General features: G+C 43.3%; 1 protein-coding gene across 4 annotated transcripts in view; it reads left to right on the forward strand.

Annotated features, from left to right (window-relative positions):
- The window catches only part of LOC129815368 (synaptotagmin-6-like), a 100,729-nt gene that overhangs the window by 83,594 nt on the left and 1,690 nt on the right, over positions 1 to 15,445 (forward strand). For 3 of the 4 annotated variants that reach the window (XM_055869133.1, XM_055869134.1, XM_055869136.1), the window contains 5 exons: positions 2,755 to 3,175; positions 3,890 to 4,448; positions 4,656 to 4,776; positions 5,086 to 5,257; positions 5,890 to 6,040. In XM_055869133.1, coding sequence (XP_055725108.1) covers positions 2,755 to 3,175; positions 3,890 to 4,448; positions 4,656 to 4,776; positions 5,086 to 5,257; positions 5,890 to 6,040 — 1,424 coding nt within the window. The remainder of the gene's footprint in view (positions 1 to 2,754; positions 3,176 to 3,889; positions 4,449 to 4,655; positions 4,777 to 5,085; positions 5,258 to 5,889; positions 6,041 to 15,445) is intronic. The other variant, XM_055869135.1, reaches the window with a different exon arrangement.

Here is a 15,445-nt window from a genome sequence, read left to right on the forward strand (position 1 = left end):
GTGGGAGTGGAAATGTCGAATGGCAAGGATTCTTTTGAGACCAGGTTGTATATGAGGGCACTTGACAAGGAGAACAAACCCTGGGGCTTTGGTTTCTCTCTGTGTCTCTGCTATAAAGCAAGGTTTAATTAGATTTATGAGTACCTGAAAAAACTCTACTGGTCTGGTCTCACTGCAGGTTCTTTCTACCAGAGCAGTGCAGCAGATACATTAAATGTGGTCGTATCCCCCATTTTGCAGACAGTAAGATCCAATTGTACTGCATCATGCCTTTATGTCTAGTCATTTTTCACAAAATACATTTGTTCTTTTTTTTACACAGAAAACATCTCATAAGTTTCAACGATTTTATGATGAATAAAAACTGCAAATACAGTATCATGAACACAGTAGGCTTACTCTCTGACATCTATTGATTTAAAAAGACACCCGCTAGATTCAATTACTGTATGAACACTGAATACCACCTATTACCATCTCTTGGCTTTGGGTTTTGCATGGACAATATGGCTGAGATGTCAAAGGTGTGAGATGTGTAATAATTGTACAAGCTTGCATTGCTCTCACATCAATATTTCATTTGAGGTGTGTGTGTGTGCCTAGGATACCAATTAATGTACATCTCAATAAACTGCTGGTACTTAAAATGTTATTACAGCAATACAACTCTGTATTACAGCAAAAAAACACAAAACATAAATACACTCAAAGGGCAAAATTGTTCTGATGGTTTTTGTTTAGGCTTTTGAGCACTGGCGGCGGGAGGCGATACTTAGAAGCCCTTAGCTATATCACTCATTGAAGGTACATTAAACTTCATAGTGGGTTAGTCACCCAACCACCCACTCAGATCATTTCAATATCGCAAAAGATAATCAGGGTGTAAGTAAGCCAAAGAATTTTGAGTGACTGTGAAATTCCAACTTATTATTTTCGAGTATACAGGGATTACCAGTTGTCCTAAATTCTCTCCACCAAGAGGATGCACATATATCACTCCAGTGTAAATTGCTAAATTGTAATTACTTCGCCACTATTGGCCTATTTATTGCCTTACCTCCTTACTTTATTTGCACACACTGTATACAGATTTTTTTCCCTTATGTTATTGACTGTACGTTTGTTTATCCTATGTGTAACTCTGTGTTGTTGTTGTTGCTTTGCTTTATCTTGGCCAGGTCGCAGTTGTAAATGATAACTTGTTCTCAACTGGTCTACCTGGTTAAATAAAGGTGAAATAAAAAAATAAAAAATAAATACATGTGCTGACTGGACTGTTGAGGGAAACTGTGTCTCCCAAATCCAGGTGTGAGTCCCAAATGGCACCCTATTCCCTATGTAGTACACTACTTTGACCAGGGCCCATCGGGCTTTAGTCCAAAGTAGTGCACTATGCAGAGAATGGGGTACCATTTGGGACACAGCCAGATCCTGTGCCACAGCAACAGGCTCAGCACACTCCCTTATGATGAACAGAGCTTATTAAACCTCCACCAGACCAAGATTCAGCGTTAAAGCTCCACCCTTTGTGCTACTTGCTTTATCTCTGCCTCAGGAAAGAGATACAAGTGCGTGTGAGGGGGAAAAAAATCTTAATTTAAAATCTCACTTCTGAGATTATGGGCAAACAATAATTTTAGATACTATTTGTTCAACTAGGTTTATATAAAAAATAGTCTGGTTATGAGTGAAGACAATGCTCCCCTGTGACTCAAATCTAATTTCTGCCTATTTAATCACTATCTGGGTCCTTAACCTGGAAATGTTCAATTAGAAACATAAAATATTATCACCTCCAATAGGGAACAGAACACTTCGGCCTACTGTTTTATCAGCTCTCAGTCTGATTAGTTAGAGTAGCTATTTTCTACAAGGTCCATTTTCTACATAGGCTAAAGCAGGAGACTTTAAATACTGGTTGTGAATTTGACCGCTTTACTAGAAACTTTAATGTAAAATTCATGTGTTTTCATCATGTATAATTAATTAGACTGGACAGCTGTTTTAGGTAGATAGTAACCTACAGTCTGATGCTTTCCATCTCTACACTCAATTTATGTCCCTACATTTTCCACTGGGATTGGAATGTCACCCCCCCAATCCATCCAATAGCAATGCCCCAGTCCTTTCATAGACATTAAATACACTCTATCAATATGTTTGTTTGTGACACTTCACTCATTATCCCTATGGAAATGCAGATAAAGACTGAAGCACTTTTTGAATTTGAATTGATGCGTTAACAGTTTTTCCATACTGGCCCCACTCCAATATGTGTTGCCAACTCCCAGAGTTCTATGCAAACACATTTGTAATAATCACAGAAAGAATGGTTCTTCTACCTGTGTGGCTTTGCTCCTTGGTAAAATGTATTGTGGGACTGTTTCTGGAATAAGACTGTAATTACATTTAGCTCATTTGCAAGTCAAACAGTGAGCACTTGCACTCTGCGTCTGTGTGTGCGAGAGAGACATAGAGAGAGAGAGATAGATGAAGGCTTATTTCTCATTACTTTAAATTCCTGCATGGATTATTTGTAGTCAAAGACATGTAACTCATTCCAGACATGTATTATTCAGGGTTCAAGCTGAATCGTGCCAGAGCATGACACCTGAATTAGCACCATTTTAGGACCCTGCCCTTAAGGTGAGCACAGACTTGGCAAAACAAATAGCTCATTTGACCTATCCCCCCCCTTTTCTTTCTTCTCTTCCACCTCCATCCCTTCTTCCATCTCTCCATTGCCTCCTCCAGATATCTCCTTCAGCTTCCTGCTCCTGTTGTTCGTGGCCTGTGGCCTGGCCCTGCTGGGCATCATCGTCTTTGCCTCCTGGAAGCTGTGCTGGCTGCCCTGGCGCACCAAGGACCTCTCCTCCAGTGCCACCGCCCTTGCCCCCGCCGCCGGCCCCCCCTCCTCTGCCTCTGACAGACCCTACGACAGAGCCTTCTTAGCACATGCCCACAGGCCTACATTCGTACGCGCACACACGCATGTGCACGCCATGGCGTCTGACAAGCTGAATCCTTTGGATTCGGCGAGTTTCCTGGAGGCGGCGGTGAAGATCAGCCACACGTCACCTAACATCCCTGCCGAGGTGCAGCTGTCCATGAAAGACCACTTCCTACGCCGCACGCGCATGGCCAGGCAGACCACCGAGCCTGCCTCCTCCAATAGGTCAGGCTCCGGGAGGAAGTTGCCCTTAGACACAGACCTAGGCTGTGTTCCAAACTGCACCCTATTCCTTACATAGTGCACTACTTTTGACCTGGGCCCTTTTCAAAACTAGTACAATATACTGTATAGGTAATAGGGTGCCATTTAGGAGGCATCCCTAGTATCAGCTTATTAGTGTATCCTTCCCAAATCCTAACCATTTGGGTGGAGTAACACAAAACTGACCTAATATCCGTGTCTATGGGCATCCTACTTAAATAGGTTAGACAGGGCTCCTCTGAGCTCCAGTTTATGCCCAGGCCATGTGTTAGTATTGAGGTAATAGTATGTGATGTTGTCAGGAAGTGGCTATTTATAGTGTATCATAGTGGTACAGAGATGTGATTCATTAGGCATCGTATCCACCCCTGTAATATCTCCCTTTGTGACCTTTAAGATGAGATAGATAAAAAAGTAATGAGGTTGTCAGTTGAATGCCCCTACTGCCGTCTCGCTCCTATTGCGCTAAATGAAGAAAAATCGAAATCATCTAATATCAGAAAGAAAAAGTGATTCCATTTACTCTAAAATGGATTCTGACAACATTCCTCTGAAGGGATGCGAGTACACAGATTTCCCAGGCATGCCATATGGTACTAACATTATTTCACTGCTTGAGTGTGTAAATTGTCCATGGCAATGATTCAACTGGCAAAAATGTCTCCATGTCTCCAGGCACAGCTCCTTTAAGAAGCACCTCCCCCGACAAATTCAACATGTCACCAGCCTTGACCGAGGCAGCGACTTCCCCTATGCAGAGGACCAATCCACCAGCCTGGCCAGTTTGGGTCGCATCCAGCCAGAGCTCTACAAACAGAGCCCCCTGGAGGCCGACGAGTCCTCCAAGACCTGTGGCAAGATCAACTTCTCCCTCAAGTACGACTATGAGTACGAGGCGCTCTTCGTCAACATCCTCAAGGCCTTTGACCTGCCTGCCAAGGACTTATGCGGCAGCTCCGACCCCTACGTCAAAATCTACCTCCTGCCTGACCGCAAGCACAAGTTCCAGACCCGCGTCCATCGCAAGACACTCAACCCCATGTTTGATGAGTCCTTCCAGTTCACAGTGCCCTACGAGGAGCTGGGCAGCAGGAAGCTGCACCTGAGCATCTTTGACTTTGACCGCTTCTCCAGCCACGACATGATCGGCGAGGTCATCCTAGAGAACCTGTTTGAGGCGTCGGACCTCTCTCGCGAGACGGCCATCTGGAAGGACATTCAGTACGCCACCTCTGTAAGTCAATCAATTATCCAATCAAAAGTTTTTGATAAAGCCCTTTTTACATCAGACTTTGTCCATAGACTGCTTTCAAAGTAATGAAACAAATATATTAACATGTAAATTCATTCAACTATACTTTTAACAATATTAGTGGCATTGTCATGTGTGATAACTGTTACCTTCTGTTCTGATGTGTTTTGTCTGTGGCCCTGAACACAGGAGAGTGTAGACCTGGGGGAGATCATGTTCTCTCTCTGTTACCTGCCAACCGCAGGCCGACTCACCATGACCATCATCAAGTGCAGGAACCTCAAGGCCATGGACATCACAGGATACTCAGGTATAGTTGAGTCAGTGGGTTCACTTTAAAAGGTTTTGTGCTTGTTTTACCTTAAACACGGTTGTTCACTCTTGTTCTACACATTGATTTGGCCATCTCTCTGGTAAAAGAGTATAGGCCTATGCTAAATTACAAGGCAAAAATGTAATCTGATTTGGTATCATATATCTAGTTTGGTAACACAAGAGCCATACTTAGCTAATTTACATATCACATAATGTAGCTAGAGTCAGGTAAACTTGATCCTTTAACTGGCAAAGCACTTTTAGTTTTAAAGAAATCAAATCCTAATTTCTTGTTTATTGGCAGACCCATATGTCAAAGTCTCCCTGGAGAGTGACGGACGGCGCTTGAAAAAGAAGAAAACCACCATCAAGAGGAACACTTTAAACCCCACCTATAACGAAGCTATCATCTTCGACATCCCCCCTGAGAACATGGACCAAGTCAGCCTGTACATATCCGTCATGGACTATGACTTGTATGCCATTATTATAATATATATATATATACTTGTTTGTATTGCCATATCAATTGTATTATTTGCCCTTATTATTATCAAGAATAATTTGTAAGTTCTTGTTACTGATCTGTTTGTTTTAGACCTGGGCTCAAATACATGTCTTTGAGTATTTATGATTTTGAAATACTTTTTCTGTGTATTTCAGTATTTTCAAATACGCAGCCCAAAACAAGTACCTTTATTTGAGAATTGTAATGGTTATTTGTAAAAACCAAATAGTCTTCCAAATTGTATTTGGAAGTATTTTCAAATACTTATGTCAAATACTTTTTTTAAATGCCTGGGTTAAATATGGGAGTGTATTTAAGTCAGTGTATTTTAATATTTTTTATTGTATTTCCAAATACATTCCAATATTCAACTACTTTGCTTTCAAATAAAGGTTATCTGAATACTTACTACAGAATGTAGGTGAAAGTAATTTTGATATTGGGAATAGTTTTTGAACCTAGGTCTGGTTTGTTTATGCTACAACCCTGAGATTCCAACTAATACTGTCGGTTCTGCTAATAGTAGAAGAGAAAATGTGAAGTTACATGCCAGATGTGGCTGAAGTGTTAATGGGTGCATTTTGCCTTTTTTCTACACAGGGTGGGACACAATGAGGTCATAGGTGTGAACAGAGTCGGCAGTCATGCAGAGGGGCTGGGTAGAGACCACTGGAACGAGATGTTGGCCAACCCCCGCAAGCCCATCGCTCACTGGCACCCTCTACTGGAGGCCACCAAGTCTCAGAAAGAGGTAGGTCGGTTACTCCGTTTCCCTGATAGCTGCTTTATTAACTTCTTATGGCTGAAGGGGCAGTATTGAGTAGCTTGGATGAAAGGCGCACAGAGGTGCCCATATTAAACGGCCTGCTCCTCATTCCCAGTTGCTAATATATGCATATTATTATTCATATTGGATAGAAAACCCTCTGAAGTTTCTAAAACTGTTTGAATTATGTCTGTGAGTATAACAGAACTCACATGGCAGGCAAAAACCTGAGAAGTTCCACTTCCTGTCTGTATTTTTTCTGGGGGTGCCAATTTTCAACCAAGCTCTCATTGAAATCACAGCGAGTCATTGATGAGTTTTCACTTCCTACGGCTTCCACTAGATGTCAACAGTCAATAGAACTTTGTCTGATGAATTTAATGTGAAGGGGGGCCGAAGGAGACAGGAATGAGTAATCACTTCCACGGGCTGATCACGCATTCACCATGCGCCTTCACATGAGGAGGACCTCCGTTCCACCGCTCTTCTGAAGTCAATTTAATTTTCCAGTTGGAACGTTATTCAAGATGTATGTTAACAACATTCTAAAGATTGATTCAGTACATCGTTTGACATGTTTCTACTGACTGTTACGGATTTTTTGGACATTTCGTCACGTTATAGTGGAGGGGCTTTCTGACTTTGGAATTGTTTACCGAAGGCGCGAACCAAAGTAGCTAATTTGACATCAATAACGGACATTAACAAACAAATCAAGCATTTATTGTGGACCTGGGATTCCTAGGACTGCATTCTGATGAATTCATCAAAGGTAAGGAAACATTTATCATGTATTTTCTGGTTTCTGTTGAGTCCAACATGGCGGCTAATTTGGTTATTTATTGCATGGTTTATTTTTCCGTAAAGTTTTTTTGAAATCTGACACAGCGGTTGCATTAAGGAGAGGTATATCTATAATACCATTTGTATAACTTGTATTATCATCTATATTTATGATGAGTATTTCTGTTGAAACGATGTGGCTATGCAAAATCACTTGATGTTTTTGCAACTAGTGAATCTAACGCGTCAATGTAAACTCAGATTTTTTGATAAAAATATGAACTAAATCAAACAAAACATGCATGTATTGTGTAACATGAAGTCCTATGAGTGTCATCTGATGAAAATAATCAAAGGTTAGTGATTAATTATATCTCTATTTCTGTTTTTTGTGAAAGCTATCTTTCGCTGGAAAAAATGGCTGTGCTTATTGTGGTTTTGTGGTGACCTTACATAATCATTTGTAGTGCTTTCGCTGAAAAGCCTATTTGAAATCGGACACTTTGGTGGGATTAACAACAAGATTTCCTTTAAATGATATAAGACACATGAATGTCTGAGGAATTTTAATTATGAGATTTCTGTTTTTTGAATTTGGCGCCCTGCACTTTTTTTTTTTGTCATATCGATCCCGTTACCGGGATTGCAGCCATAATTAAGGAAGGTATTACTTGCAATGACTGTGATGTGGTTGTCTTACCTACCTTAGTTGGATGCACTGACTGTGTGTCGCTTTGGATAAGAGAATCTGCTAAATTATCAAAATGTAAATGTATGTACACGGAGCAAAAATATCAATGAAACATGTAGAGTGTTGGTCTCATGTTTCATGAGCTCAAATAAAAGATCCCAGAAATGTTCCGTACGCATAAAAAGCTTATTTCTCTCAAATGTTGTGCACAAATTTGTTTACATCCCTGTTAGTGAGAATTTCTCTTTTGCCAAGATAATCCATCCACCTGACAGGTGTGGCATATCAAGAAGTTGATTAAACAGCATGATCATTACACAGGTGCACATTGTGCAGGGGACAATAAAAGGCTACTCTAGAATGTGCCGTTTTGTCACAGCACAATGCCAAAGATGTCTCAAGTTTTGAGGGAGCGTGCAATTGGCATGCTGACTGCAGGAATGTCCACCAGAGCTGTTGCCAGAGAATTTTATGTTAGTTTCTCTACCATAAGCCACCTCCAACGTCATTTTAGAGAATTCTTCTGTACGTCCAAAAGGCCTCACAACTGGAGACCACGTGTATGGCGTAGTGTGAGTGAGCGGTTGTGAACAGAGTGCCCCATGGTGGCGGTAGCGTTATGGTATGGGCAGAAATAAGCACAACGAACACAATGGCAATTTGAATGCACAGAGATACCGTGATGAGATCCTAAGGCCCATTGGAGTGCCATTCATCCACCTCCATCACCTCATGTTTCAGCATGATAATGTACGGCCCCATATCGCAAATTATGTACACAATTCCTGGAAGCTGAAAATGTCCCAGTTCATCCATGATGATCCAAGATGGCGTAGCAGTGTAGGAGTGTTTTGTTTCGTCCTCTCGTGTACTTTTGTATTTTTCGTATTTTTTGTATATATTTTAATTTTGTTTTCTATCTCTTTTCCATTTTTAATTCGATTATACCTTCCGGTAAACTACCTCACCCAATGTGATACGGAATCGCTATTATTTTTTAACTTTGGAACACATTCAAGAACCTCCAGTAGCTAACCAGCTAATCAGCTACAAGCTATTTAGTCATTTTTAGCCACTGCTAGCAGCTTTTACCTTCTGCACAGACACCAGCCCTGTTATTAGCCTGGATATTACTCACCAATTTACTAGCATCGGACTGTCTCTCCACAACAACGCAGGATTTCTGCCGTAATCCCTGAGCCACTACTTCTGATCCTCACAGCTAGCTTGCAGCTAGCACCACTGCCACGAAACTAGCACCAGTTAGCAAACAAAATTCTACAATACCTCTTTCGCCATCTGGCTTGGATTCTCTGTCGACACGGCGCCCCGCCGCACCACCACGTCTGGTCTGCCGACGAATACTCCATCCGCTGTGCACTCAACCGGCCTCCGTCTGAGCAGACCTCCTCCGTTTGAGCAGACCACCCCCGGGCTACTAACTTTAAACGCTGCGTGCTAGCGTAGTGGCGGCTTCCCTGCTCCATCTACGGCTGCCCCCTGGACACTATGATCACTTGGCTACATAGCTGATGCCTGCTGGACTGTCCATTAATTCACGGTACTCCATTCTGTTTATTTGTGTTTTATCTGTCGGCTCTGTGTTTTAACTCAGGCTCTGTGTGTAGTTAATCCGACCCTCTCTGCCTAGTCATCGCCATTTTACCTGCTGTTGCTGTGTTAGCTGAATATCTGCTGTTATCTCACCTGTTGTTTTAGCTAACTCTCCCAATCAAGACCTGCAATTACTTTATGCCTTACTGTATGTCTCTCTCAAATATCAATATGCCTTGTATACTGTTGTTCAGGCTAGTTATCATTGTTTTGGTTTGCAATGGAGCCCGTAGTTCCACTCCCTGTACCTCTGATACCTCCTTTGTCCCACCTCCCACACATGCGGTGACCTCACCCATTGTGACCAGCATGTCCAGAGATACAACCTCTCTTATCATCACCCAGTGCCTGGGCTTGCCTCCGCTGTACCCGTTCCCCACCATACCCCTGTCTGCACATTATGCCCAGAATCTATTCTACCACGCCCATAAATCTGCTCCTTTTATTCCTTGTCCCCAACGCTCTAGGCGACCAGTTTTGATAGCCTTTAGCCGCACCCTCATCCTACTACTCCTCTGTTCCTCGGGTGATGTGGAGGTAAACCCAGGCCCTGCATGTCCCCAGGCACCCTCATTTGTTGACTTCTGTGATCGAAAAAGCCTTGGTCTCATGCATGTCAACATCAGAAGCCTCCTCCCTAAGTTTGTCTTACTCACCGCTTTAGCACACTCTGCCAACCCTGATGTCCTTGCCGTGTCTGAATCCTGGCTTAGGAAAGCCACCAAAAATTCTGAGATTTCCATACCAACTATAACACTTTCCGTCAAGATAGAACTGCCAAAGGGGGAGGAGTTGCAATCTACTGCAGAGATAGCCTGCAAAGTTCTGTCATACTTTCCAGGTCTATGCCCAAACAGTTCGAACTTCTAATTTTAAAAATTAATCTCTCCAGAAATAAGTCTCTCACTGTTGCCGCCTGCTACCGACCCCCCTCAGCTCCCAGCTGTGCCCTGGACACCATCTGTGAATTGATCGCCCCCATCTAGCTTCAGAGTTTGTTCTGTTAGGTGACCTAAACTGGGATATGCTTAACACCCCGGCAGTCCTACAATTTAAGCTTGATGCCCTCAATCTCACACAAATCATCAAGGAACCCACCAGGTACAACCCTAAATCCGTAAACATGGGCACCCTAATAGATATTATCCTGACCAACTTTCCCCCCAAATACACCTCTGCTGTCTTCAATCAAGATCTCAGCGATCACTGCCTCATTGCCTGTATCCGCTATGGGTCCGCGGTCAAACGACCACCCCTCATCACTGTCAAACGCTCCCTAAAACACTTCTGCGAGCAGGCCTTTCTAAATGACCTGGCCCGGGTACCCTGGAAGGATATTGACCTCATCCCGTCAGTTGAGGATGCCTGGTCATTCTTTAAAAGTTACTTCCTCACCATCTTAGACAAGCATGCTCCGTTCAAAAATGCAGAACTAAGAACAGATATAGCCCTTGGTTCACTCCAGACCTGACTGCCCTCGACCAGCACAAAAACATCCTGTGGCGAACTGCAATAGCATCGAAGAGTCCCCGCGACATGCAACTGTTCAGGGAAGTCAGGAACCAATACACGCAGTCAGTCAGGAAAGCAAAGGGCAGCTTTTTCAAGCAGAAATTTGCATCCTGTAGCTCTAACTCCAAAAAGTTCTGGGATACTGTAAAGTCCATGGAGAACAAGAGCACCTCCTCCCAGCTGCCCACTGCACTGAGGCTAGGTAACACGGTCACCACCGATAAATCCGTGATAATCGAAAACTTCAACAAGCATTTCTCAACGGCTGGCCATGCCTTCCTCCTGGCGACTCCAACCTTGGACAACAGCTCCACCCCCCCCCCCCCCCGCTGCTACTCGCCCAAGCCTCCCCAGCTTCTCCTTTACCCAAATCCAGATAGCAGATGTTCTGAAAGAGCTGCAAAACCTGGACCCATACAAATCAGCTGGGCTTGACAATCTGGACCCCCTATTTCTGAAACTGTCCACCGCCATTGTCGCACCCCCTATTACCAGACTGTTCAACATCTCCTTCGTATCATCTGAGATCCCCAAGGATTGGAAAGCTGCCGCGGTCATCCCCCTCTTCAAAGGGGGAGACACCCTGGACCCAAACTGTTACAGACCTATATACTTCCTGCCCTGCCTATCTAAGGTCTTCGAAAGCCAAGTCAACAAACAGATCACTGACCATCTCGAATCCCACCGTACCTACTCCGCTGTGCAATCCGGTTTCCGAGCCGGTCACAGGTGCACCTCAGCCACGCTCAAGGTACTAAACGATATCATAACCGCCATCGATAAAAGACAGTACTGTGCAGCCGTCTTCATCGACCTGGCCAAGGCTTTCGACTCTGTCAATCACCATATTCTTATCGGCAGACTCAGTAGCCTCGGTTTTTCTAATGACTGCCTTGCCTGGTTCACCAACTACTTTGCAGACAGAGTTCAGTGTGTCAAATCGGAGGGCATGTTGTCCGGTCCTCTGGCAGTCTCTATGGGGGTACCACAGGGTTCAATTCTCGGGCCGACTCTATTTCTCTGTATATATCAATGATGTTGCTTTTGCTGCGGGCGATTCCCTGATCCACCTCTACGCAGACGACACCATTCTGTATACTTCCGCCCCTTCCTTGGACACTGTGCTATCTAACCTCCAAACGAGCTTCAATGCCATACAACACTCCTTCCGTGGCCTCCAACTGCTCTTAAACGCTAGTAAAACCAAATGCATGCTTTTCAACCGTTCGCTACCTGCACCCGCACGCCCGACTAGCATCACCACCCTGGACGGTTCCGACCTAGAATATGTGGACATCTATAAGTACCTAGGTGTCTGGCTAGACTGCAAACTCTCCTTCCAGACTCATATCAAACATCTCCAATCCAAAATCAAATCTAGAGTCGGCTTTCTATTTCACAACAAAGCCTCCTTCACTCACGCCGCCAAACTTACCCTAGTAAAACTGACTATCCTACCGATCCTCGACTTCGGCGATGTCATCTACAAAATAGCTTCCAATACTCTACTCAGCAAACTGGATGCAGTTTATCACAGTACCATCCGTTTTGTTACTAAAGCACCTTATACGACCCACCACTGTGACCTGTATGCCCTAGTCGGCTGGCCCTCGCTACATGTTCCTCGTCAGACCCACTGGCTCCAGGTCATCTACAAGGCTATGCTAGGTAAAGTGCCGCCTTATCTCAGTTCACTGGTCACGATTGCAACACCCACCCTTGGCACGCGCTCCAGCAGGTGTATCTCACTGATCATCCCTAAAGCCAAAACCTAATTTGGCCGCCTTTCCTTCCAGTTCTCTGCTGCCTGCGACTGGAATGAATTGCAAAAATCTCTGAAGTTGGAGACTTTTATCTCCCTCAACAACTTTAAACATCTGCTATCTGAGCAGCTAACCGATCGCTGCAGCTGTACATAGTCCATCAGTATATAGCCCACCCAATTTACCTACCTCACCCCCATACTGTTTTTATTTATTTACTTTTCTGCTCTTTTGCACACCAGTATCTCTACTTGCACATGATCATCTGATGATTTATCACTCCAGTGTTAATCTGCTAAAATGTAATTATTCGATTTATTGCCTACCTCCTCATGCCTTTTGCACACATTGTATATAGATTCTCTTTTTTCTACCATGTTATTGAATTGTTTATTGTTTACTCCATGTGTAACTCTGTGTTGTTGTCTGTTCACACTGCTATGCTTTATCTTGGCCAGGTCGCAGTTGCAAATGAGAACTTGTTCTCAACTAGCCTACCTGGTTAAATAAAGGTGAAATATTTTTTTTTTTTTTTTTAAATGGCCTGTATACTCACCAGACATGTCACCCATTAAGCATGTTTGGGATGCTCTGGATTGACGTGTACGACAGCGTGTTCCAGTTCCCACCAAAATATACAACAACTTCGCACAGCCATTGAAGAGGAGTGGGACAACATTCCACAGGCCACAATCAACAGCCTGATCAACTCTACGGGAAGCAGTTGTGTTGCGCTGCATGAGGCAAAATGATGGTCACACCAGATACTGACTGGTTTTCTGATCCACGCCCCAACCTTATATTTTTAAGGTATCTGTGACCACCTGACTGTATTTCCAGTCATGTGAAATCTATAGATTAGGGCCTAATTCATTTATTTCAATCTTCTGATTTCCTTATATGAACTGTAACTCAGTAAAACCTTTGAAATTGTTGCTTGTTGCATTTCTATCTTGTTCACTATATACAGTGCATTCTGAAAGTATTCAGACCCCTTTCCTTTTTACACATTTTGTTATGTTACAGAATTATTCTACAATGGATTAAATAAAATGAAAAATCCTCATCAATCTACACACAATAGCCCATAATGACAGAAATCTTTGCAAATTTATTAAAAATGCTTTAAGCACCAGCTGTCAGAGCAGCTCATAGATTACTGCACCTGTACATAGCCCATCTATAATTTAGCCCAAACAACTACCTCTTTACCTACTGTATTTATTTATTTTGCTCCTTTGCACCCCATTATTTCTATCTCTACTTTGCACCTTCTTCCACTGCAAACCAACCATTCCAGTGTTTTTCTTTACTTGCTATATTGTATTTACTTCGCCACCATGGCCTTTTTTATATTTTTATTTATATATATATTTTATTTGCCTTCACCTCCCTTATCTCACCTCACTTGCTCACATTGTATATAGACTTATTTTTCACTGTATTATTGACTGTATGTTTGTTTTACTCCATGTGTAACTATGTGTTGTTGTATGTGTCGAACTGCTTTGCTTTATCTTGGCCAGGTCGCAATTGTAAATGAGAACGTGTTCTCAATTTGCCTACCTGGTTAAATAAAGGTGAAAAAAATACAAAAAAAAAATAGAAAACAGAAATACCTTATTTACATAAGTATTCTTACCCTTTGCTATGAGACTCAAAATTGAGCTCAGGTGCCTCCTGTTTCCATTGATCATACTTGAGATGTTTCTACAATTTGACTGGAGTCCACCTGTGGTAAATTCAGTTGATTGGACATGATTTGGAAAGGAACGCACCTGTCTACATAAGGTTTACAGTGCATGTCAGAGCAAAAACCAAACCATGAGGTCGAAAGAATTGTGCCAAAGCAAAGATCTGGGGAAGGGTACCAAAACATTTCTGCCGCATTGAAGGTCCCCAAGAACACAGTGGCCTCCATCTTTCTTAAATGGAAAAAGTTTGGAACCACCAAGATTGTTGCTAGAGCTGGCTGCCCAGCCAAACTGCGCAATCGGGGGAGAAGGATCTTGGTCAGCGAGGTGACCAAGAACCCTATGGTCACTCTGACAGAGCTCTAGAGTTCCTCTGTGGAGATGGGAGAACCTTCCAGAAGGACAACCATCTCTGCAGCACTTCACCTGTAATGGTCTGGGTGTAGCTGGTGCAGAGGAGTCAGGTGCAGGACAGCAGAGATGAGTAACACAAGTAACTTTACTCAAATATTCCAATAACATGTCGTAATACCGAGCCCACAATAACGGACCGAACATACATAAAACAATCACGCACAAAAACCATGGGGAAAATAGAGGGTTAAATAATGAACATGTAATTGGGGAATTGAAACCAGGTGTGTAAAACAAAGACAAAACAAATGGAAAATGAAAAGTGGATCGGCGATGGCTAGAAGGCCGGTGACGTCAATCGCCGAACGCCGCCCGAACAAGGAGAGGGACCGACTTCGGCGGAAGTCATGACACCACCAATCAGGTCTTTATGGTAGAGTGGCCAGACGGAAGCCACTCCTCAGTAAAAGTCTCACGACAGCCCGCTTGGAGTTTGCCAAAAGGCACCTGAAACACTCTCAGACCATGAGAAACAAAATTCTCTGGTCTGATAAAACCAAGATTGAACTCTTTGGCCTGAATGCCAACCGTCACATCGGGAGGAAACCTGGCACCATCCCTACAGTGAAGCATGGTGGTGGCAACATCATGCTGTGGGGATTTTTTTCAGCGGCAGGGACTGGGAGACTAGTCACGATTGAGGGAAAGATGAATGGAGAAAAGTACAAAGATTCTTGATGAAAACCTTCTCCAGAGCACTCAGAACCTCAGACTAGAGCGACGGTTCACCTTCCAACAGGACAATAACCCTAAGCACACAGCGAAGACAACTCAGAAGTGGCTTCGGGACAAGTCTCTGAATTTCCTTGAGTGGTCCAGCCAGAGTCCAGACTTGAACCATTTTGAACATCTCTGGAGAGACCTGAAAATAGCTGTGCAGCAACGCTCCCTATCCACCTGACAGCTTGAGGGGATCTGC

Source organism: Salvelinus fontinalis, chromosome 18 (genome assembly GCF_029448725.1).
Source record: "Salvelinus fontinalis isolate EN_2023a chromosome 18, ASM2944872v1, whole genome shotgun sequence".
NCBI lineage: Eukaryota > Metazoa > Chordata > Actinopteri > Salmoniformes > Salmonidae > Salvelinus > Salvelinus fontinalis.